The sequence below is a fragment of the Salvia splendens genome, chromosome 1 (assembly GCF_004379255.2).
Source record: "Salvia splendens isolate huo1 chromosome 1, SspV2, whole genome shotgun sequence".
NCBI classification, from domain to species: domain Eukaryota; kingdom Viridiplantae; phylum Streptophyta; class Magnoliopsida; order Lamiales; family Lamiaceae; genus Salvia; species Salvia splendens.
In genome coordinates, this window is record NC_056032.1 from 4,255,498 (window position 1) to 4,282,204 (window position 26,707).

General features: G+C 36.7%; 2 protein-coding genes across 2 annotated transcripts; both read left to right on the forward strand.

The window, feature by feature from the left end:
* The first annotated feature begins 1,711 nt into the window (after positions 1-1,711).
* On the forward strand, positions 1,712-9,761 carry LOC121794211 (T-complex protein 1 subunit alpha-like). Its single transcript, XM_042192285.1, has 17 exons — positions 1,712-1,938; positions 2,068-2,132; positions 3,896-3,985; positions 4,079-4,165; positions 4,245-4,304; positions 4,414-4,464; positions 4,793-4,888; positions 5,224-5,289; positions 5,549-5,766; positions 6,058-6,154; positions 6,829-6,915; positions 7,680-7,814; positions 8,107-8,211; positions 8,620-8,748; positions 8,848-8,951; positions 9,107-9,197; positions 9,327-9,761. Exons 1-17 carry the CDS (start codon positions 1,866-1,868, stop codon positions 9,411-9,413), a joined length of 1,641 nt encoding a protein of 546 aa, XP_042048219.1. The 5' UTR covers positions 1,712-1,865; the 3' UTR covers positions 9,414-9,761.
* Positions 9,762-17,629: 7,868 nt separating this feature from the next.
* Positions 17,630-18,688, forward strand: LOC121797898 (GATA transcription factor 4-like). The gene is made up of 2 exons (XM_042196668.1): positions 17,630-18,013; positions 18,113-18,688. Exons 1-2 carry the CDS (start codon positions 17,819-17,821, stop codon positions 18,551-18,553), a joined length of 636 nt encoding a protein of 211 aa, XP_042052602.1. The 5' UTR covers positions 17,630-17,818; the 3' UTR covers positions 18,554-18,688.
* Positions 18,689-26,707: the final 8,019 nt, after the last annotated feature.

A 26,707-nucleotide genomic window follows, 5' to 3' on the forward strand; every position in this document is an offset into this window, starting at 1 on the left:
GATTCAGACCAGGATAGTAAGCAAAGTATCTCAATAAGTAAGCAACATTTCGAATAGCTTAAGCAAAACTTTTTGTAGCCAAATTAAGCATAGGTAAGCACAAAGTAAGCAATCTTTTGTCCAGAAAAAACAACATTTCGAATTGCACAATCAAAAATTTTCAATATACAAAATATCAAACAAACATAAGCATATTTAACATGAAATTAAGCATGTTCCCGAACAAAATAAGCAAAATGTCCAACAAATTAAATACTGTACATAGTGAGGAAAAGGCTAATTATCGTATCCAAAATAAGCACAGTTTAGCGCAAATAAGCAATCTTTTGTACAAAAAAAGCTAGATTTCGAATATCATAAGAAATTTTTTATACACACAACAATAAGCACATTTATCACGAAATTAAGCAAACAAAAAAAAATAATCACATTTAAGCATAGTTAAACACAAAGTAAGCAATTTTTTACAGAAAAAGCAACATTTCAAATAGCTTGAGCAAAACGTTTCAAAACACAAATTTAAGCATAGTTAAACACAAAGCAAGCAATTTTTTTTACAGGAAAAAAGCAACATTTCGAATAGCTTAAGCAAAACGTTTCAACACACAAATATCATCTAACAGAAAGCATATTTATCATGAAATTAAGCAAACAAAAAAAGAATTAAGCAACAAATCAGTCGCAATAAGCAAAAGGAATACAACGCTAAGCAAATACACCACACCAAATTGACATAATGAAGAACATCTAAATACACAAAAAAAAGAAATTAAACAGATTAAGCAATTGAATCAGCAAACAGAACTTCACAAAACAAGAACCGGGACACGCATGAAATTACCAATTCGTGAAGATTCTTTAAGTCAGGCTCTGTGGTGTTTGAAATTTTTCGTCTTTTAGACATTTATCGAATTGGTGATCGGTTGATGGAAGCGGTTTACGCTATTTGATGAAATTGCTGGACTTTGTTGTCGCCGGAACTGTGGTGAGCGGCGGGATTGGGTTAGGGTTTTGAATTGAGACTGTGTTTTTGGAGGTTTTTGGAAGTGAACGTGGCGGAATTGAGAAGTTGAATTAATTGGAAAGAGAGTGGAAAGGTTTGAAATAAGTTGAATGAGCAATGGATCGTGTAATTGAATGATCCCTGAAATCTCGCGCCTCAAATTAGAAGAGTGGGTTAAATACACGAATTGACTAATTTACCCTTTAATGCAATGAAAATCCTATAAAAATGCAATCCCAGTTGATGAAATCACAACCCCATATCTGTATATCTAACGGTTCATATCACTAGGATGTTATAACTATATAAGTGTATAGGGAGTGTAGTGCTCCCCTTTTATATCGGTAAATATTGAACAAGTAAAAAACTACATCGTTCTTTAAAAATTTGCACATAGGAGTAGTAATTAAAAAAAATAACTTATAAGTTAATCTTGTTAATTTCGAATACAAAATATTATTTTGTTTTATAAGATTATAATCGCAAATCAAACATTACAGAAAGAAAAAACGTAAAGTAAAATAAAAAAAGTTTTTAAATAAAAAAAAATTCTTTAATGAACATTCTAAGGAGTAGTAAAAACAAATGTAAGATCTGATATGGGCTTTGTGTAGGTTGGGTTAAAAAAGAATCAAAGCCCAGCCCAAGTTACCCATTACCTAAACCGCCGCCCAAGTCGTACACGACGTCGTATTCTTTGAAAAACATTCTCCGAAACCCTCCCAAACGAACTGAGGTCACTCCACACTCGAACTCTCCAGAGAGAAGCTAGAGCAGCTCAGCCTTACTCCCGCTCTTCCAGCTCTCTCTCCTCACCCGATCCGATCTAGGGTTTTCTCATTGTTTGTGTTAATTATTTTTAATGGCTATTTCGTCGTCGACTCCTGATATTTCCGGCGACCGGCAATCTGGCCAGGACGTTCGAACCCAAAATGGTAAGGAGCGCTTCATTCAACTATAGTTTTGCATTTTTTTTGTACTTGTGTATTTTCATTTGAAAATAGCGCGCGGGTGGTAACATCTTCATTTCCGTCCCTTTTTTATTTTGTTGGAAATATGAGCAGTTATGGCGTGTCAAGCAATTGCGAATATTGTCAAGTCGTCGCTTGGTCCCGTTGGCCTCGACAAGGTACGTGGTGTTTCTCGTATTTGAAGTGGATTCGTTTTGGTGTGAAATTAGTTTCATGAGAATATACAGCTCCACTATGGAGATTAATTAGGATTAGGCTTGGATCTGTACTGCTACGACGGATTTGTAGCTTAAAGCTGCACTATATATTAATGGCGGTGTCCTATATGTTCCAATAAGTAGATTGCATTTAAACTAGGGAGAAGGCACACTGGCACACAGATGATTTCATGTGGGAATTGCCTTTTTTTCATTCCAAAATTCAGTTAGCATGTAGTAATACATACACCAAGTAATTCTTCTAGCTTAGGGAACTGTTGTTCTGTATATTCAAAACATGAGGATTTTCATCGATTAGTTTCTATAGTAAAATCCATCTAGTTGAGTATTCTGCAATTCTGTATGGGGCTCTAGTGGTATATGCTGAACCTAAACTAAATCCACATATTTAAGCCTATTTTCCTGCTGAAATCTACATATTATATCTGTGGTGTTGCGTCTTCACTCTATATGGGTACTGTGAGCAATATTCCACTGCAAACAAATAAAGATCTAATTTACGGAGAGACAGTTTTAGGTCTTGCAGACTTTCATCACCTTGTCTATCCAACTAGCTGTTTCATGAGGCATGATCCATCTTTGAAAACTATGCTACCTAGCTCCTGTAATATTCTCATTAAAATCATGTAAAGCTGCTGAAAATTTGTGTTTCAGCTTTTCCAAAATTAACATCAGCTTGAGAGTATACATCATACATGTATCAGTAGTCATCATTATTTTGAGGTTCAGAAGGTGTTACTCTCTGTAGATATTATTCTCAGTTCCTAGATACTTTCTCCGAGCATATTAGTCATTAAATGCTCTGCATCTTGGAATTAGCAGTTAGCACTATAGTTACTTTATTTGGCTACCACAGTTAGTTTGTTATTTCAGAATGTCATGCAGAGTAAGATTGTCAAGAATTTATTTGTTGTGGGATGTTACCAAGTAACAACGAATCTTATTTCAAGTGTTTGGCAAGGTTTTTTGGTTTGTACCAAATGGAGGTGCATGTTCTCATTCTAAGCATGTTTGTATAACAAGTGTGCCTATCCTTGGCCAATTGAAATGAATGTCCAGATAAGCTAAGATGACCTATTGAAATGAGATGGATGGAGTATTATGTAGCAAATTCCTTGTATTTTAAAGCAAAGTAAGGTTACTGCTTGTATGTAGCCATAACAAATTAGCTCCATATCATAACATATATGGGCTAAAACTGTGGGTACATTGTGCGCGAAAATGTCTTACTTCTAAAACATACTAAACCTTATATGGAGTTTGAAGTATATACAGACCACCCGGAAAAAATAACTTGAACTTTCTCTAGTATCCAGGTGATTTCATCGTACTGGAGAGATGTGTTTCTATAAGATGTACTTCTCTTTTATGCCAATAAAATTTCCTTTCTATTTCCTGTTTTATTTTCTTTGACCATGAATGGGAGAAGTGGAAACTCAGTAGTAGCTTATAAGAAAAGTAACCGCTATACGTTATATGTTATTCTTCTTGCTCCAATGCTGTGATTTTGTTTGTGCGTGTCTGTACTCTGTAGTGGGAATGCTGAGATATACTATACTCTGCTTCTCATAGCCCCTTGTTTGATTTTAGATTATTTTTGTTTACCTCTTACTCTTAGTATGTAGGTCATAATGATGATTTACTACTGAGTTGATCTTTGGAATCTGATGGTTTTTCTACCCTCCTCGCTATTTGGTTTCCAGATGCTTGTAGATGATATCGGCGACGTAACAATCACTAATGATGGTGCCACAATACTAAAGATGCTTGAAGTTGAGCATCCTGCTGCCAAGGTGAATACCAAACTTTTTTATTTCTTTTCTCTGTATTTTCACTATTTTTATTTTACTAATTAGGTCATACATGCCATGCCTTCATAATCGTAGGTGCTTGTTGAGTTGGCAGAATTACAAGACAGAGAAGTTGGAGATGGGACAACTTCCGTAGTCATCATAGCTGCAGAATTGCTTAAGGTAGTATTGAAGAGAGTATTTTGCTTTTTAGAGTTACTTTTTCTCTGGGATTATACTTATCTGAAATTTCTTTCCACAGAAAGCCAATGATTTAGTGAGAAATAAGATCCACCCAACATCAATAATTAGTGGTTACAGGGTGCGCTTCTCAATTCTACATCTTATCTTTCTTATTTTTCCCCTGGATTTTCTTTTTATAAACTTATTGTAAAGTCCTTTTTATGTTTATATGTACTATATATTGTCAGCTGGCTATGAGGGAAGCATGCAAATATGTGGACGATAAACTGGCTGTAAAGGTATAATTCTTGTCATTTTATGTTATTTGTTTTTGTGCATGAATAACTATGAAAATGTCTATCCTACCGGAGCTTATTAAGATATGATTTTGCTTTGATCTTGGGATGGTACACATTTCATTAGTATTGTCCCCTAGTATCTTTGTGGGTAGATGCACAAAAGCTTTTGTTCTTCGATGCAAAGTTATGACCTGTTTCAACTTTCAACTGATGTTGGAATCTATATAGTTTTGGTAATATTATGATGTGCTGCTATAGTCCTATTGCATGTTGTTAATGGGATGTAATCTATTGATGCTTTGAACTGATACTTTTGTAAAATGTATAGGTTGAAAAACTTGGTAAAGATTCTCTTATAAACAGTGCCAAGACCTGCATGTCCTCAAAGTTGATTGGTGGTGATAGTGACTTCTTTGCAAGTCTGGTAAGCAGATGACTGAATTTAATGTTGCTTCATACCATTGCCGCCTGCATACTGCATATCTTTACTTGCTAGTTTTTTGTAAAAACTTGGTTGTTCTCTCACTGTAACCATAGGGGCTGCTCCCCTCCCATTTCTTTGCATAATATTTCTCTGTCTCCTTGTGGAAGTTGATTTCACCTTATTAGTATGTTGTCCCACGAGTGTATTCATTTTATTCTCCTGATTGCCTTGACATCTATGTCTATACTTCATACTTGTTTACTTTTTTATATGAATTTCTTCTTTCCCTCGTCTCTAGTCATACTTTATCTTAAATTATCACTATTGATGTGTAGGTTGTTGATGCTGTACAATCAGTAAAGATGACAAATGCAAGAGGTGAAGTTAGATACCCAATCAAGGTTGGTTGTGTATAGTTTAGCATTCATTGTTTTTTGTTCGTGTCATTCTCTCCTATAGATAGCTTATTAATTATCTTATTATGCCTGTTCCCATAGAATTTTGATCTTGGATGTGAGCATTTTTTGTTCTGGGAATTGGTTGGCTATAGTTCATTTTTCAGTACTATCTTCACTAAGATAAGCTGAAAAGAAAGATTCTCCAGTAACCTTCACCTTTCATCTAGACAATGGGAGTTCTAATGATCTCTATGTTAATCAGGGAATCAATATTCTTAAAGCCCATGGGAAAAGTGCCAGAGATAGCTATCTATTGAAAGGATATGCTCTCAACACTGGCCGTGCTGCACAGGGTATGCCCCTGAGAGTAGCCCCTGCCAAAATTGCTTGCCTTGATCTTAATCTTCAAAAAACAAAAATGCAAATGGGAGTCCAAGTTTTGGTCACTGACCCCCGGGAATTGGAAAAGATTCGTCAGAGGTGAGTAAATTTTCAGTACCTATCAGCTCTTAGAATGGTGGATTGTGTTTCGTATATTGGATTGCTTTTTAAACATGCATGTGGACATCTTTAAGTAAAACAGAATCTGTTATGCTGCGTAAACAGATGGTTTCTTAGAACTTTTAGAAATTGAACAGGATTGCTTCTGTGTTTACTTAAAGTTTGTACTTTTTGAGGCTGCATCTCGGTTTGATGTACAATCATCCAAGTAGCAATCTTATTGAGCTCTGCCATACAACAGAGTTTATGAATGCAACTTTTGTCTTGCAGAGAAGCTGACATGACAAAAGAACGTATTGAGAAGCTTCTTAACGCAGGAGCAAATGTTATTTTGACTACCAAAGGAATCGATGACATGGCACTTAAGGCAAGCATTTCCCTGAAAGTTGATTTGGATTTATTTAAACCTGCCTAAAGTGAAGGACTTACTAATCAGTAGCTTAATTTATCTCTCTGTGAATGTTTTACATTCCTTGTTACTCATGCTTTCTCAAGAATCTGCAATATGCTAGCTACTAGCAATGTTATCGAATAACGGATATGGCGGTGCCATGGCGCTATGGCATGGCGTTCGGTGGTGGAAACGCCATAGCACCGCCATATGACAACATTGCGTGTGTACTGCATTTAGGAATGGGGCATTATGCAAGAAAGATGTAGGTTAGGGTTGTATTTTATGCTTTATTAATTGTTTTAAGAGTTTTAGATGTTATATTTTTATTATTTTCTAAATTTTGATTTATATATAAATATATGAGTATTATTTTAGTTATTTAATTATTGGCTGCCATATCCGCCATACTAATACGCCATATCCCTGTGGCGGTTTTTAGGCAAACCACCATAAGCCGCCATACGAGATTGATAACATTGGCTACTAGTATTAATAATTGGTGGTCAATGTCACTTCATTATTAGTAATCCAATACAATGAGATTTGTTAAGCAGACTGGAAAATAGTGTTACACTTTCGAATTGATCTTTAATAAATGTGTGCTAATTATTGATCCTGTAAACATTACTATCTCACTGCTATTTCAGTACTTTGTGGAGGCTGGTGCCATAGCTGTCAGACGTGTTCGCAAGGAAGACCTGCGCCATGTTGCTAAGGCAACTGGGGCTACTGCGGTATATTCTTTTCTCTTCTAATGTGACTCATGCCTTCCTACTTGCATAGTTGCATTAGAGCTTGCAGATAATGATGGAAATGATCAGTATAGATACTAAATAAGTACAGCCACTCAAAGGACTAGGGAAAGATAACCAATCAAGTAGTGGTTACTTGTGGGCACATAGAGAATAATTTGGTTTGATCAAAGTAGTTTCACGCATATTACTCTCCTTTTTTCCAAGGACAGCCATCTTTGCTTCTAAATCTAATTATACGTGTGTGCTCAAGTTGTGAATACTTGTCATATCTTAATGTCTCTAGGTCTTATCTGTTGCTCTCTTATGTAAAGTATTTACTAAAGTAACGACTAACTTGTTCCTGCTGCATATGCCAAAGCTATTTCCAGAAATTGAGAAATTTGTTTCCAAACACATTGGGAAGCTTTACATAATGAAATATATTATTCCTTTTTCAGCTTTCAGTCATCTGCTAATTGACAATTGTGTGAAAAGACTGGTAATCATTGTTAGCTGTAAAATAAACTGAAATGATGTATATTCATTGCAGAGGTGAATAGAATTTCAAACTCTGTTCTGCGGAACCTTTACATAATGGAGTATATAGATTTTATCATTTTCAGGATGTGTGAAAAGATCAATAAACTGTTTTAGACAAAATAAATGAAGTTAAGGATTGTCACTACAGTCTGTAGTATGTAACAGAAAGATGACTGTCTTCATTGGAGGAGATTACTCCAGTTCTAACCACTGATTCTATTCAGGTCTCAACTTTCGCTGATATGGAAGGGGAAGAAACATTTGATTCTTCACTTCTAGGCTATGCAGATGAAGTAGTGGAGGAACGTATCGCTGATGATGATGTAATTATGATAAAAGGGACCAAAACATCAAGTGCGGTATGATTAGCCAGCTCCATGATGTCTAATGTTTTTTTTTCATTTGCTTAATGCTCTGTTTATTATGGTCCTTAAGGCTTAAGCATGTCCCCGGGATCTGTTATGCAAGCCTTACCAACATGTTTCACTCTTTTTTCTTATTAAAGTACTACTGCATTTGTTTTTGTTTCTTTTTTTCCCTTTTCCTATTTCAAATGAACAATGGTTTTTTTTAAAGATGAAGACTTATTACAACCATTGTAGTTCCCAAGGAGCTAACACATAAACTTTCTTCAATATTTACTCTATTCAGGTTTCCTTGATACTTAGAGGTGCCAACGACTTCATGCTCGATGAGATGGACAGGGCGTTACATGATGCTATATGCATTGTGAAGAGAACACTGGAATCTAATACAGTAAGTACTTTTATGTGGCAGAAGATTGAGCCTGATTTTTTATCTGACTACCATCATATTAAGTTTACTCTGTTTATAACAAGATCAATGTGCAATAATTTCTTAGTTTTATCTAAGTTCATTTGGATAGATGCAAGGAACTAGATTTTTATTAAATCATATTAGATTGGATGTAACACCATGAAGATGTGAGGTAGGTGCAAGAATCTGGCTTCTTTTTATGTAATTCTTTCCTTGAGATCTCGTTAACTTGCCCAGGGTGTATATTGTTATTACTTCTCTACTTCTTTCTACACAAGTTTGTCAGATTGTCATCTTCGCTAGACATGTTAACAGTTATGATCTGACAGAAAAGTTCCTGCTATTATGTAGTATGTTTGATGGTATCCTTGTGATTGTAAAATGTAGGTAGTTGCTGGTGGAGGTGCTGTTGAGGCCGCCCTATCTGTATATTTAGAGAATCTGGCTACCACCTTGGGATCCAGGGAGCAGTTGGCGATTGCAGAGTTTGCTGAATCCTTACTGGTTATACCAAAGGTTCACTAATATACATGCATTGTCCAATACTAGATAGTACTCTAGTATTTATTTTATTTTGCTCCTGAACTGACTATTGGCTTACTTCTTCCTGTTCAGGTTCTCGCCGTAAATGCTGCTAAAGATGCAACTGAGTTAGTTGCTAAACTACGAGCTTACCACCACACTGCGCAAACCAAATCAGATAAGAAACATTTATCAAGGTACTAAAACCTTGTTATTCTGCATTACTATATCAAACCTTTTTGGATATAGTAATGCAGTCTCTGATGGGTTAAAAAGAACTTTTCCCTTCTTTATTATCAGTGTATGCTACTAGTTGTGAATCTCTGATTGGTTTTGTATCTGATTGCTGCAGCATGGGTCTAGACTTGGTGAAGGGTGTCGTCCGCAACAATTTGGAGGCAGGAGTCATCGAACCTGCTATGAGCAAAGTGAAAATAATTCAGGTAAAGAGGCAAACACGAGCTTAAATCAACCAACCTATTAGGGCGTTGATGTTTAACTCAAACTATATTTGGCGTCATTAAATTGTTACTCCCATAAATTTATACTGAAACAACTCCACTTTTGGTCAGTTTGCTACTGAAGCTGCTATTACTATCCTTCGGATTGATGACATGATCAAACTTTTCAAAGATGAAAGTCAGAATGGCGAGGATTGAGTTGGGTACAAGATGACGTCGGTATGGTGTTTTGATTGACAACTATCATTAGTCCAGCGGAAGGTTGTGTTTTTTTTGTTACTTGGTCTGCTGCTATTTGTTTGATGATTTTGAACCTCCCCCTCGCCTAAAGCCTGGGTGAAATTTTGTGGCTTGTGGAACAATTGTGCCTTCGTACTTCAACTAGTGTCGAATTATTTTAGAGCGCTATTCTTGTATTTTGTGATTCTTATTTAGTTGTGCCATCGTACACCGGGATTGTCGGTAGGTTGGTGTTGAATGTTTTTAATTACTAGTACAACTTTTACTTGTATTGTTTTTAAACTTGATGAATTTTAGTTGATAAAACCAATGTCCATACGAAGTAGCAGATAAGAGGAGAATCCTTGGTAAAATTATTTAGGAGGTGATCTGATTCAAGTTGACATGTGAGTATTAGCAATAAAAAGGATCTTGCTATACCACAAGAAAATATGGAATGAGAATAGTATAATTGATGGTTGTTTCCGTTGGTATTAAGAAGAACAACTCATCGTAGTTGAGGTAAATAAACTAGAATATAGATCGTACATTATTTTTACAGCTACATGGATAAGGACTGATTGTTTAAAAGAAATAGAGAAGAGATTTTAGGTTAAAATAACAATCCCCATGAAACCGGTAGAGAGGATTAAGTACGTAGTTAATGAGGAGCACGTGAAGACGCACATGCACGTGCTGTGTATTGTGTTTGGGGATCAGAAACTCCACTATCCCCTCACATGCTTCAATAAATACTTGTACTCTTTTTCCACTCCACTTCACTAACACCCATCTTTTTCTGTTTTGTTTTTTTGTGACTCTACTTCAAGGGCATAAAAAAAATGTAGGGATGCATTTCTCTATCTGTCTTATCAAAAATATTGAATGAAAAAGTAGGATTGGAAAATGTAGGTTCATTTGAGGTTGAATGTTGGTGGAGGTAAATGGAAAATTGGAAGCCATCCAATCACCAATATGCTCAAAAGTAATTGTACGGACCGTACTGATTCCTACTTAAAAATCTATCTCCCCACCACCGGCGCCACATCTCTCCTTCCATGTCACCCAGCATTGACAAGCACCTCACATACACACGCACGCACATATTATAAACTAACATAAGGCTGATCCATGTGGGATTGGCCAACCCTGCGTTGCACCATTAGGACCTGAAAACTTCATTAAATTCGAGTTTTCATCAACCTCATGTGTATGCACCTATTTGTGTTCCACTTTCGTTCTTACGCTCATTATACTGCTAGTTATAGACACCGCACTGTATTTGCCTTCTTACTTCGTCGATGGTCCCATGAGTTCCGTTTCATAGATTTATCGTTGTATAAAAATGTTGTGCTACATACGTGCAGGCGACCTCTCCCCTCATGCAACTAGTTTTTCCTTATCCGAATGTAAAATTTCCATGTTTGTCTCTGACGTCGCCCCAAAAACCCAAAAAATAGTCATGTCCGCTCCATTCATTTTTGAATCCGGGATCAGCCATGATTACAACACGTGAGCGGTGAGCGTCACTCTCATTGGTCTATACAAACTTTATTAATTTTGTTTAATATTTAATACTATAATACTACTAAAACCTTACTACTACAATTTTATTAGTGAGATCATTAATTTCTCCATGTATATAACATGTGCGTGTGTGCGCGGGCGGATGGTACGGTGTGGGCGGTTAGCCCCCTCTTTAATTCCACTGAATTACAGCCCCTTCCAGCTGTCGCCACGTGACCTCTTGCATCCTTATGAATTTCCTACCTTTTTTTATTTTATATTTTATGCAACTATTTTATCCATCTTTTCCTCCAATTTTCAAACCATAAATTTTGTCGAGACATTGCAATCTTGCATTTGTACGTAGCACTTTTCCCATGCGGATGTGGTAAATCAGATTTTTGTATTGTCGATCGGTTTTTCCAAATATACTTACTTTACTTCATAAATCCAATCTTGTATTGTTCATACATTACACACTTAATTAGCCAAATGTCGAGACTGTTGACACTTCGTTCGATGACATGCTAGATCCAATAAAGTGTTTTCTGTAAATATCCAATATGAGACTCAGCATATACATTGAATAGTAGTAACTGTTTTAATGAATACCATCTAGTAGGAGTATATACTATATTACTACTATATATATATATATGTATGACTCAAAACCATACTAGCCATAATTGGTTTTGGGTTATTGCAATTGCAATAAGTATTTGAAGGACAATATAATTCAATAAGCTCGAAGCTATTCTCCATATATATTTCCATCAATCATATATGGATGATGGAGTGCGACATATAGTATTATTCTTATATAATTAAATATCAATTCATAACCTATATCTGAAGATAATATTTACTAAATAGTACTGTAATATTTTGTGAAAAATCACACGTATAAGACCTTTTCAATCAGAATATATGATGGATTGACATACATTATTCTTATAATTAGTCATCAGTTCATGACCTATATCTCAGAGATAATATGTATTGAATAGTACTTAAATTTTGTGAAAAATCACACATATATGATCTCTAATTTCTTGAGAAAAATATTCTTTTCAAGAGTACTATTTACAACACTCAAATACTCACATTTGTCTAAGGATGGGTTTGTGTTCCATGGTGTACCGCTAATAATTTCACTATATAGGAGTATATATTACTCCTAGTAAAGTATAATGAAATAAATACAACCATTACAAATTTAATATGCAATCCCATTAATGGGGAATGAGCCTGGTAATTAAACAAACAGCATTCAAAGTAGGATTTTCAGTTTTTATTTTTTTTATGTATAGGCATATTAAGAGTTTACACTTGATAGCATATGCTTATATGAATATCGCTCATTTTGAAATATGTTTTTTGGTAATTATGATGAATATATGTAGCATGCAGAATTCTCACATTTACTACCTACCAACATCTATAATTAGCATATATATGTATCCTAGCAATACCAAATATAATAATCAGTGATAATAATTATTATAGTAATATAGATATAGGAAATGAGAGAGAGTGCATGGAATGTGATGCTATCAGATACGCGACTCAATCTTGTTATCACAACGAGATCGATTCCGGAACGAGAAGAACGAATACTTGATATGAAAATGAATAAGCAAAAAAACAATTCTTGGAGAGTCAATGGAAATCTTGTGTTTTATTTGTGTGGAAGATTACAAAACTCTTGGATGAAAAATTCTTCTTCTTTTTCCACAGCTCGGCTCTATTTAACTAACACTTATCTAACAACTAGTTCAAACCTAACGGCTTTCATTTAAAGCTAACTAACTAGTCGCATCCGACGACGTGCATCAGTTAATAACAACTGTCAACTCCGAACTCGTTTAAGTTCGGCCAACACCGAACACGTTTAAGTTCGGCCAACACCGAACACCAACACCGAGCACTGAGCACCGAGCTCAACACCGAACATTGAGCTCGGTTAATCCCTGAGCACGACTACAAACTCGACCAATCACCGAGCATGATTGCAGTTCGTCAGATCACTGAACAGCATATCGGTCCCTAATCGCCGAACAGTATATTGGTAACCGAACTGAACTGATTGTGCAGTTTTGCCCCAATCCTCATAACAAATCTCCACCTTGGGACATAACTGGACAATCCATAGATTTCATCCATCTTCCACAATCACTCCAGCTGAATCAGATTCACCAAATCCATGCAATACTTCAACTTAAGTCCGGGCAACACCTTTGTTAGCATATCAGCTGCATTGTGCTCAGTAGCTACCTTTTCAATCTTCACTGAGCCCATTTCAACTTCATCCCTCACAAAATGAAGCTTAACATCCACATGCTTGCTCCTCTCATGGAATGTCTGATGTTTTGACAAACATATGGCACTATTTGAATCACATAATACAGTCACAGCTCCTTGATCAACTCCAAAATCCGAGCAGATTCCTTTCAGCCACATGCTCTCCTTTACGGCCTCAGCCATGGAAATATATTCTGCCTCAGTTGTTGAGAGTGCCACCACAGATTGCAAACTCGACTTCCAACTTACAGCAGCTCCATACATGCAGAAAACATAGCCGGATTGGGACTTCCTTGTGTCAATGTTAGTAGCAAAATCAGAATCACAATATCCCAATAGAGGCTGTGCATCAAAATTCTTACTTCCATCAAACAGTATGCCATAATCCTGAGTACCATTCAGATACCTTAGTATCCATTTTAAAGCATGCCAATGCTCCATACCTGGATCTGCCATGTATCTGCTCACAATACTTATGGCTTGGCTGATGTCTGGCCTTGTACACACCATGGTGTACATGATGCTTCCCACTATGTTTGCATATGGGATTTTATCCATCTCTCTTCTCTGACTATCATCTTTAGGGCACTGATTTACACTGAGCTTAAACTGCTGGCTCAGGGGCACACTCACTGGTTTGCTTTTATCCATCTGAAATTTCTTGATCACATTCCTGATGTAATCTTTCTGAGTTAGCCATATCCTTTTCTTGTCTCTATCCCTTATGATCTCCATTCCAAGGATCTTCTTTGCATCTCCAAGATCCTTCATATCAAATTCAGATTTCAGATCACCTTTCACTAACTCCACCTCTTCCTTATGCTCTGCAGAGATCAGCATATCATCTACATACAATAGTAGATATGCCACAGCAACTCCACCTCTTCTCTTGATGAAGACACAATGATCATACAAAGACTTCTCAAAACCGATCTTATGCATGAACTCATTGAACCTGAGATACCACTGTCTTGAACTTTGTTTTAGACCATACAAGCTTCTTTTCAGCAAACACACCTTTCCTTCATTTCCTGGTTGGACAAAACCAGGAGGCTGCTCCATGTAAATTTTCTCTTCGAGCTCTCCATGAAGAAAGGCTGTTTTGACATCGAGTTGCTGCAATTCCCAATTTCTCTGAGCAACAATGGCAAGTAGAATCCTGATGGAGCTATGCTTTACCACAGGGGAGAATATTTCATTATAATCTACTCCCTCCTTTTGTGTAAAGCCTTTGGCCACCAACCTGGCTTTAAATCTGATTTGATTGTTGTTGAAGGCCTCAATTTTCTTCTTAAAAATCCATTTACAACCAACTGTTTTCTGATCAGTTGGCCTCAACACCAAAATCCATGTGTGATTTTTGTACAAGCTATCAATCTCCTCCTGCATGGCTAATAGCCACTGATCCTTCTCCGGACTCCTTATTGCTTCCTTGTAATTTGAAGGCTCATGATAGTCCATCTCCTCAGCTATGGCCAGTGCATAGTGCATCATATCAAAATCCTGAAATCTGGAAGGGAGCTTGATCCTTCTTCTGGTTCTGTCTCTTGCAACCAGTCTCTGTGGAGTCTTGATGTTACTTTCATGTTCAGAGGATCCACCAACACTGGTTTCTTGTGAATTTCTCACAGTATCTGGTGGACTTCTTACAGCATCAGATGAGGATTCCCTCTGACCCTCCACCTCAAACTCAACAGTCTGAACTTGCTTCATGAAGAAAGGCATTTCAGATTCCCTGAAAATAACATCCCTACTGATGACAACCTTCTTATTCCCTTCCTCACAGCACCATAATCTGTAACCTTTAACTCCAACCTGATAGCCTATCATCACACATCTGAGAGCCCTTGGTTCCAGCTTTCCTTGTTTGATGTGAGCATATGCTCTACACCCAAATGGTCTTAATTTTGAATAGTCTCCATAAGATCCATACCATCTACTATCCGGAGTCTGATTTTCAATGGCAGCAGAGGGGCATTTGTTGATTAAAACAACAGCTGTGGAGGCTGCTTCTGCCCAAAATGGTTTTGACATCCCAGATGCTATCAACATGCATCTTACCCTTTCAAGAATGGTTCTATTTATTCTCTCGGCGACCCCATTTTGTTGTGGGTTGTGAGGCACCGTTCTATGCCTTTTAATTCCTTTTCTCTTGCAAAACTCATCAAACTCATGGGACAAAAATTCCAGCCCATTGTCAGTTCTTAGGCATCTCAAAGGCTTCCCCTTTTCTAGCTCAACTGCAGTACACCACTCCTGAAATTTCTTGAAGGTCTCCGACTTTTCTTTCATGATCATTATCCAAACCTTTCTTGAAAAATCATCAACAAATGATAAGAAATACCTGCCTCCTCCAATGCTATTTACTGGTGCAGGGCCCCATATGTCACTGTGAACATATTGGAGAGGTTGTGTTGAGTTATGTTTGCCCACTCCATATGGCAGCTTCTTGTTTTTGCCAAGAATGCATTCTTCACACGATCCAATGGCTCTTTGTATCTCTGAATCAGCCATCTGAATAATGCCTTGCTTTACCAGCTGCATCAGCCCAGTGTCCCCCACATGGCCCAGCCTAGCATGCCAATTGATGGTCTTTTGTGTGTTGTTAGCTGTTCCAGCAACTGCCTCAGCTTTCAGATAATAGAGCACATTGTTTCTGACAGCCTTCATGATCATTTGGCCATCCTTTTTGACAAGCATCTCTCCACCAAAGAGAGTCAATTCGTAGCCATTCTTCTCAAGAAGACCCAAGGATATAAGATTCCTTTTAATGGATGGGATGTATCTCACATCAGTGAGAGTTCTGAAAATTCCATTGTCCATCCTCAAACATATGCTCCCAACACCCCTTACATCACACACATGGTCATCTCCCAGCAACACCGAGCCTTCAGATTCCTTTAAATCTTGGAACCAGTCGAGATTGGAGGACATATGGAAACTGCAGCCTGAGTCCATGATCCATAGCCTTGATAATGGGCTATCCTCCACCACATTGAGAGCTCTTGCCTCTTCAATTTCCTCAGTGATAGCTGCTGTACCATCTCCTTTGTGATTTTCAGATTGCTTTTTCTTCCAAGCAAAACAATTTTGCTTGATGTGTCCTGGTTTCTTACACCAGAAGCAGCTTCTAGATTCCTTTTGATCTCCTTCCTTAGATGATCTTGGCTTCCACTTGTCAGATGGGGGTTTCTTGAATTTGAATTGTTTCTTTGAAGTTGCCTTCACATTGAGGCTTTCAGCAGCTTGATCGATTGGCTTGCTGACACATTTCTGCATTGCCTTCAGCTTTAATGCAGAAAATACCTCCTCCAAAGTCACTTTCGAATCCCTTCCAAGAAGTATTGAGTCTTTGAATTGCTCAAAACTCTGAGGCAGAGCATTCAATAACATCAAAGCTTTATCCTCATCTTTCATGGGATCATCCACACCCTCAAGATCATCTATATACTTTCGAAAATCTTCCAGCTGATCCGCCAGATTCTTGGAGTCAGAAAATCTAAAGTTGAACAATCTTTGCTTGAGATGCAACCTATTGGAGATTGACTTCTCCATATATATTTTCTCCAATTTCTCCCACACTCCCGCGGCATCATCCTCTTTCTGAACCTCCCTCAAGACTCTATCGCTGAGGCACAAGACAATCGAGCTATACGCCTTGTATTCCAGTTCTTGACATTTCGCCGCATCCATCCCTTGAATCTCTTTCTTGTCCGTCTTGGATTTCACATAATCCCAGACGCCTTGCTGCATCAGAACAGCTCTCATCTTCAATCTCCACAGGCCGAAATCATTTTCGCCGGTGAATTTCTCAACGTCGAACTTTGCGGTAGACATTGTTGAATTCGTCGTCCTTCTTCGATTCCCACAGACGGCGCCAATTTGTGATGCTATCAGATACGCGACTCAATCTTGTTATCACAACGAGATCGATTCCGGAACGAGAAGAACGAATACTTGATATGAAAATGAATAAGCAAAAAAACAATTCTTGGAGAGTCAATGGAAATCTTGTGTTTTATTTGTGTGGAAGATTACAAAACTCTTGGATGAAAAATTCTTCTTCTTTTTCCACAGCTCGGCTCTATTTAACTAACACTTATCTAACAACTAGTTCAAACCTAACGGCTTTCATTTAAAGCTAACTAACTAGTCGCATCCGACGACGTGCATCAGTTAATAACAACTGTCAACTCCGAACTCGTTTAAGTTCGGCCAACACCGAGCACCAACACCGATTAAGTTCGGCCAACACCGAGCACCAACACCGAGCACTGAGCACCGAGCTCAACACCGAACATTGAGCTCGGTTAATCCCTGAGCACGACTACAAACTCGACCAATCACCGAGCATGATTGCAGTTCGTCAGATCACTGAACAGCATATCGGTCCCTAATCGCCGAACAGTATATTGGTAACCGAACTGAACTGATTGTGCAGTTTTGCCCCAATCCTCATAACATGGAACGATTGACTTTGCCCACGTTCCGTTGCCCCCTTACTTGCCATCATTTATACCTTGCTTTCTGCTTCTTCACACATCTCTCATCCTTTCTCTCTCTACTCTCAAGGCCGCATGGATGCCTACGCTGCACTCTCCGTAGACGATCTCCTCGACTTACCAAACGATGAGTTTCTCTCTTCCTCCTCCGCCGCCACGGCCGATTTCCTCCTCCACCATCCTTCATCCTCCTCCGCCGCGGAATTTGAGGACTCATCCAATATTCCTACTAACTACTCCACCGATTTCACCGACATTTTCCGCGTTCCTGTAAGTTCTCTACCCACCTAGGGTTTAATTGTGTGGTACTGCATGCTGTAACAGTTGTACCTTCTCAAATTAGGAATTAATTTTGATTTTTTCGTGTAGACGGAGGAGGCGGCGGAGCTGGAGTGGCTGTCGACATACATGGACGATTCCTTCACCGATTTTCCGGCGAGTGAGATCGCGACCGCATCCGTCGACTTCCACGGCCGCGGTCGGAGCAAGCGATCGCGGGCGGCGAACGGCGTGAATCAGGGGGAGAGTGCGGAGGTGGCGCGTAGGTGCACGCACTGCGCGTCGGAGAAGACGCCACAGTGGAGGACGGGACCGATGGGGCCGAAGACGCTGTGCAACGCCTGCGGCGTGAGGTACAAGTCGGGGAGGCTGGTGCCGGAGTACAGGCCGGCGGCGAGCCCGACGTTCGTGCTGACTCAGCACTCGAACTCTCACCGGAAGGTTCTGGAGCTGCGGCGGCAGAAGGATCTGCTCCTCCAGCAGCAGCAGCAGCAGGAGGAGGCGTATGGACGCCATTTCAGGGTATGCTGACGTCGCCGATCTCATTTATTGATGTTGATTTTCAACGATGAATGAATTTAAGAGAGTTATTAGAGTTTTGGACTTTATTGCCTTTCATCCTATGAGGAGTATAAATCAATCAATCAATCAATCAATTTTTATTAATTGCATCAACTCATTTAGTTTTGGATATGGATGGATAATTATTTTCGCAGAAAAATGTTGAGGATGAGATGAGTTGTGAGTGAGATTGGCATCTCCATTGAATTTCCTCTCTTTTTTTTATTTTATTATGTCATACATATAGTATGCGTGCATCAACAACATGCATGATATATTAAATAAATAAAATGTGTGACTTTACTTTATTACTGAAACGTATAAAAATAAGCAGATCTTATAGTAGTAGCATTCTATTTGCACAGCTAGGTTTAAAGTCCAAAATGAAAAATTAACTGATTTGTATGTGTTGGATCTTCCACTCATGCAAAGCCCCGAATTACCGGGAGGGTCTAATTTTTCATTAGGGTCGGTCGAAAACACGGTGATTTAGTTTGCAAAATGCTCATAAAAAAAAGTGAGACAAAGCGTAGAATCGTGAAAAAATACAGACAAGGCCAACTGAAACACTTCAAAGCTGGTTCTGTCAGATGTATATGGAAGGAAATTATTATGGATCAAGTTCAGATATACAGAAAAAGAGTTCCCACTCTGAATTACCCAGTAATGAGGCTCTGGGACATTTATGGAGAGAGTCTGAATTGATCAATATACAAGTACCACAACTCATAAATTTTGATATTAACTTTTATACAGTAATTACTTTAATATAGTGAACAAGATTTTAGTACACTACTTCAATGACTCTCAGCTAATAATTGCCAAATAAGTTTTAAAAAAGTCAATGCAAATAAATTGTTTATGTAAACCCACTCGTCCAAGCCCAATAAAATTGAGCCCATTTATCTCCATTCCAGATATGAAATAAAGGTTTGGGCTTTGGGGCAATGCTGTATTGTTATGTGTCGCTAACATCACGCAGGAACGTGAAATTCTTGGTGAAAATTATTTTTGTTTGAACATTTTTCTATTATATGTAGATATGTCATGAAAATATATGTTAGACATATTTATTTGAATGAGATGTGAAAATACATTTTTTTCCACTTCAGCTAAATTCGTTATAAATGTAGATAAACATTTATGAATATTATCACATTCTTAAAAAATGTAATATTCATAATAACACATCCTACACATGTGTTATTACGATAAACATAAAATTATGGTATATTTACAACATATGGAAATCACTATTTTTTTCTTAATTATTTATCGTAATTCTCCAAGTATTTTTTATTTATTTATGTTATTTAATCACATGTTAATTTTTTATGACATTCCATTCAGTGAATAACACATATAAAATGAGACTTCTATTCTTTATACTCCCTATGTCCTAAAGAAATATAAATGAGAGAGTAGGAAAAGGTAATGGAATGAGTGTTAGTGGATTATGGGTCACGCATTATAAATGATGTGTGGGATTATTACTTTTTAAAAAAAATTTATATTTAAACCTGGTATAATTTTGGAGGACGATCCAAAATGATAAATTTAATCTATTTTATGATGACAAATGGAGTATTTTGTTATGGTTTATAGGGCATCAGAGTTGGATTCAGATAATTGGCTACCATTAAATAATTGGGCCGATAGTTCTTACAAAACCTATATAAATAGGCTACCATACTATATATGTTCTGCATTTACACCATTGAGCATTTATTTAAGTTTACTTTATACTCGTATTCACTCAATCTCGCTATACGCTACATAAGCACTCATTTTAGGAAAAGTATACGTATTTAATAGTTAAAGTGGTGGGAGAGAAATGTAAGAGAGGGAATAGTGTAGAGAAGACTAGATGGGACGGAGGGAATATTATTCAAGTTTCTATTGCGATGAAAACCAATAATTATATCAACTTACGTCTCTTCAAATCAAAACAGGTACGAGTAGTTTGAGTTTAGACGAGAATGAGTACTAATATAAGTATTAGTATAAGAATCACTGTTAATTGGATTTGGGACGTGTACAAATATATATACATTTGAGACCGAGTTAAGGGTGTGAAATCATAACCCAATCATTTCGGTCCATCGTAGTGCTTTGGTAGAATAAACGATTTTTGGTTGGCTTGAACCCCTAGTTTCGGCGCTTTGCTTCACTACCATGCACCACCACGATTAGAAAAACTAATAGTGCTTAAACGCTAGCCAATATGAATGTTTATCTAATAACTTTACTCTTATAAATTGTTCCCTCTGTTCGGATTAAGAGTTGTTTTTCATTTTAGTTCGTCCACTAATAAAAGTTTCAATTCACTTTTAGAGTAAAAAAACACAATGAACTATTAGTAATTAGTTTTCTCCATGACCAATACAATTGGTGAATATATCTTACATTTTCACCCACCTATCCCTCGTTCTCTTTTCTCCCTCTAGCGAAATTTGTTGCTGAAGAATCGTCACGTCACATCGGAAAATAAAGTGCTTTAGAGACATTGTTTAAAATTTTAAATAAAAATAAATAGAAACTCCACTTTATCTTTCCATTTCGATATCATCCACGTTTTCCTCTCGATTCAGTCGCTTTTGTGCATACTATAGTATTAGAAAAATGAGTTGTTCTTACACTTACAATATGGCACTTCATAAAAGATGTCAACATATATATCCAATAATCACATCAATGTTTCATGGCATTTACAATATGGCACTATTTTTTGTGCTTAAAGGTAGTGCATCGGGACATGAAACTATTGGAAAGGAAAGCAGAGGCCCTACCTATATGTCAGATATTTGGGGTCGCCCTCCAAACCTACCACTCATTTCTGTAGAGTATAATGAGTTTGGTCAGCCTATAGGTGGTGAAAAGAGCAAGCTTTGCCATTTCTTAGGTTCAATTGCAAGAAATGGTAGGTATTGTCCAATAGATGTTAATAATTGGCGTGCCATGCCGAAGGGGAAAAAAGATGACATGCTCGAATTCGTAAAGGTAAAAACATTTCAAAAGAGTGTAGCATATTTAATTTATCATGTTCTTTAATCGTTCTATGCTTTTGGACTAAGTTAGCTTTCTCGTTTACTACATTTGTTAAGCATTTATTATGTTATTTAACATGTGGCTTATGTTTTGACATGCATTGACCTGACTTTTTAATGCTCACTTTTCATGGTAATCCTATTATCACATATATTTAGTACTCAATACTTGTTGTGAAGCTGACAAATATATGTGTTATTGCATGTAGTTTAAATCATTGGATCTAGTTTTGCTAAGTGTACTTTTTTGAACATAAGTTCAGAACACTCTGGATTATCACACTACATTATTCTCAATTCTAAATTGTTATTTAAGTTTTATTTTACTTTAACTCTTAGAAATTAATGTGATCTATTTTTCATTCCAGACCATTGGCAATTATATATACATAGTTATAACAACATATGTCTTTGTCTAAGGCACGATTCACTATCCCTATCATTGCTGAGAAATGGGTTGTGGCCTCCATCGGAGTTAAATGGAGAAGTTGGAAGCATTATTTGAAAACAAGGTATTGGGCTGACGTACCTATCGAGCATTTAATTCATGAAAGGGATGACAGAGTTTTGGAAGATCAATGGATCAATTGTCTTACTTACTGGATAACAGAAAAAGCAAAGGTTTATTCTAGTTTTTCTCTATGTAATGATATTTCATTTAAGCTATGAATCTAATCATTTTGATTTTTGACCTGCTATTAGAATATAAGTAAGAGAAACCAAAAAGCTCGAGCAAAGAAATTAATGAATCAAAGAACAGGAAAGACGCCATTTGCACAAGTTAAAGAAAAATTGGTAATGTTTTATTCTTTCTATGTTTAATTTCATCATTGTTTTTATGACATATTAGTATCCTAGCAATATACATATTCATAGATAAAGGAACACGGACATTGCCCAACCCGTGATCAACTTTTTAGTTCTTGTTTTGTTCCTTCGAGTGGAAACGCGAGTGATGACATATCAACTAAAATTGTATGTTTCATTACATTTTCCCATTGTATGGAATATATTATGCAATTTCATTATGTACATTAATTTTTATAATTTTGTGAACAGACATCAATGGTTGAACATAGTAGCCAACTTCCCGAAGGTGTCGAAGATCAAATTGCTCCAAATGGCATATTTGCCCAAAATCATGGGAAAGGACAAACCAGGTAACGTAAGAATGATGGGTAAGGGAGTGTGTCTCACAGACGTGTGGAGTGGAACACCAAGAAGCACATCGGACTGTTTGCTAATAGAGTACAAAGATAAAATTGCACGACTAGAAGCAATGCTTGCCGCAAAACAAAGACCTCAAGCTTCGCAAGCAGACATAAGGCCAGATGTGACAAATTCTGAGTCTCTCTCATCACAGGCTACAACTCAAGCTGATCTGGTATCTTTATTTTTTTTCTATAATTTTGAAATATATTACATATTAAAAACGGTTATTAATCTATTTGTTTTCTTGGAGGTTGGGACATACGTTTCTCTAAGGAGTTTTCTCACCCAAAAAGTTGTTGCTAAGGGATTTATTTATAGCCTCGATCCAACTACAAGAGTTGGCGGACAAATGTTAGGATTGAATTGGTGTGAGATATGTGTCGTAGCCGTGATTGAACCCAAGGAGCAATTGATCAGGCCCTGTGATAACTTTCAAGAGCTTTCCCAAGTACTTGGTCATATAATTGCTTGACCTATAGCTTTGGTATATTCTATCATTTATAACTTATAATTAACAATGCATTCCAGTTTAATTCGTAATTTACACACGTCCTATACATGCAGGTGACACCCACTGAGTGACATCCATTGGATGTTTATAATTTCTCGATCCACATTTAGATGACATGTACTCTAAATTTGATTACTAATTATACTGTTTGAACTACTTGTCTTGATTTATACTACTACTTTTTAGTGGACATTTGTATTCTCTTTGTGTGTGGACTTACTATTATTGCATTCAATTTCAGTTGGACATTTGTATTTTAATTCACTAGATAGAGCTCTACATGTATTGTTTTTGTCTGGCCTTTATATGCGGATATTACAGTATACTATTTTCTGTATTTATTTTATAGATTTGCATTAATGTATGATTAGTTTTAAGTTGTTAAAATACGTGTTCTAATGGATGGTGACACAACAGTGAAAAAGTGAGAACAAATGCACTGTTTATTTGGTCTAATAACCCTATTTAAATCTTCGATTTAGTCACATCTATGAAACTTTGATAATTCTGATTCTTTGCCTTATGTTATTCACCTGATGGATCTTTTATTATCTACGCTATAATTTTCTTTGTTCTTTATTAAAAAACCAATGTGATCTATACTTTGTGCATTCACTGTAGCTACTTTTTGGAGAGACCTACTTGTAACTGCAAGCTAGTTTTAGTCTTTTTACAAGTACTTGTAGCCTTGTTCTCATTTTATTATCTTGGATATGACATTCTCCTTCTCCATATTTCAACTTTCGGATATAGCTATGAAATTCATTGGACATTGGTCATTGTCTAAATCTTGAGGAAACTTATGTACATAAAGTTATGAGTAGGAACCAACATAGATGCTTTTTCTTATTATTATATAGTTGAATCATTGCCAAAGTCACTTTCATCCTGAACTTTCATTCACAATTTGAGCTTTGTGTAATATATATGAGTATCTCCAACCTTTGTTATTTTCTCAAAGTACATGTATATTGTTGTTATTTATGGTATTAACTTGGAATTTTGTACTTAATTATTTTAGGTCACATGGCGTTAGAGTGGTACTTTGCTCTTTTGACAGGCATAAGAGGCTCACATTTTAAAGAAACAAGCAATGTCCCTACAAGCACTTTTCGAATAGATTAGGACTTTATAAATTTTACTTTTTTAGTACTAATTTTGTTTGTAGTTTAAGTAAAGATGACCAACGCTTATGTTTAATCATTGTGTTTAAACACATTAGATAACATCATTTGATACTTTGGGTATTATTGAAAATTACCATTTTATTTGAATTAATTATTTATTAAATTTTGTTGAATGATTAATAATAATATACTGAATTTTGTACATTGAAACTAAAATGTAATTGAAGGATTAAAACATAATTTATGAATATTTGAAGGACAATAATATAAATTCTACAAATATGTAGGTGAAAAAAATAAATAAAATGTAGGGTAAATTGTAATAATAAAAATTTATGGGGTATTTTGTAATTTTAGTCCAAAAGTTAGTGTAGTTTAAGAAATTATATTGTGGCATTTTCAAGTGACATTACACATTATGTTTCATGGCACCTTTGGAGTGTAATAAAGAAGGATTTATCTTCACACTTTACTTGTTATAACACTTTTTTTCTTCACACGTGCAATAAGTGTCATTACACCTAAAGTGTCAAGATAATAGTTTTCTAATTGCATTTATACATGTCATAATATGTGAATTTTCAGCCACCTTTTCTTCAATCTCCAACGAGATATGCCGTCGGAGAATCGCCATGCCACAATCGGAAATAAAGTGCTTTCGCCCAGCTTGAGCATAACAACTATTGAAAAAAATAGAGTTTGTCTTCCTTTTTTATTGATTTTGAATTTTATGTACGTGGACGTGTATAGTGTTATATTTGATGCTTACTATTATTCACACAATTATTTGAATTTTTTGTCCTTAGATGTATGTGTACTTGTGTTTTCCTTATTTTTTTGTACTTGGATGTGTACTTGTGTTTTCCTTGTATAATGCGAATTGAATTAAATAATTTATTCAAATTATAGACAAATCAGGATAAAAACATTTTTGACAATTATCTCAATAACAAAATAAAGACTAAAGGCTCATTTTGGTCCTTAACATATTGCAATTTTTTGATTTTGTTCCAAAACATTATCTTTCGAATTATTCGGCCCCTCACAAATAAAAATGGGTCACATTTGGTCCATTTTGGACGGCTCCGTCAAAAATTTGACGGTCAACGAATTTGAATTACATTTGACCGGATTAAGTTAATAAATATATTTTATTAATGTCTAATATCTAATACTGTCGAAGAAGTCGGGAGGGACGGATGTGAACTTGTTGTTGTTGACGGAGAGCGTTTTCAGCGAGTTCAACCCGGCGAGACTCGGGAGGGCGCCGGAGAGCTGGTTGTTTTGGACCTCAAAAGTTTGGAGAGATGTGAGCTTTCCGAGGGAGGGAGGCAGCGAGCCCCAGAGGCCAACATCATCTTTCCCCTTTACCCCCTCCGCCATACCTGTCGCCGCTGACCTCGCCCTCACAGCCGCCACCTCTGACGCAGACTTCTTCCCTAATCTCCAACAAACCCAAGCCGTCGCCGAATTCCATCAATTCGTTCCACAAATGCAGCCACCACGTCAAATTCGTCTGCTCCGCGACGACGAGAATGTAGGCGACGAGGTTGTAGGGGCGGGCTGCATACTCGGCAGTGGAAAAGGTGTTGAGCCAGCGCCGCGTTTGCTTTTGCGGCTCGCGGATCTCCGCCACCCATTTCCCCTGTCTTGCTGTCGGACGTCACTGTGGATTGGGGCCTTTTTCGAGGATGGAGGGGATGAGATGATGGATGAACAAAGATAATATGTTTAGGACCAAATAGGTAGAATACATTATTGTGTTAAAATTGTTAATCTAGTCAAAATTAAGTTAATTGGCGCTGACCGTCCAAAATGGACCAAATGTGACCCTTTTTATTTGCGAGGGACCGAATAATTCAAAAGATAATGTTTTGAATCAAAATAAAAAAATCGCAATATGTTACGGACTAAAATGAGCCTTTAGTCCAAAATAAATACCAACAAATTGCAGGTATTTTTATTTGTCATTATTTTCAGTTCAGCATTGTGATAAATTACCACAAGATCAATATAAGTAAAAGTAAACACTTTAAAATTGTCGTTAGTTTAAGCATACTCCATAAAAACCTCAAACTCCAACAAAGGCCAAGCTTTTGCTGGCAAAAAATAATAAGGTTAGGTTGATCTTATTCGTCGTTAAGCTTCCACCGTTTTCCGTACCACCATGTAACTACTTTTCTAATTTTGCACGAAAAAAGATTTGTCAACTGCCATTCAATTTTAA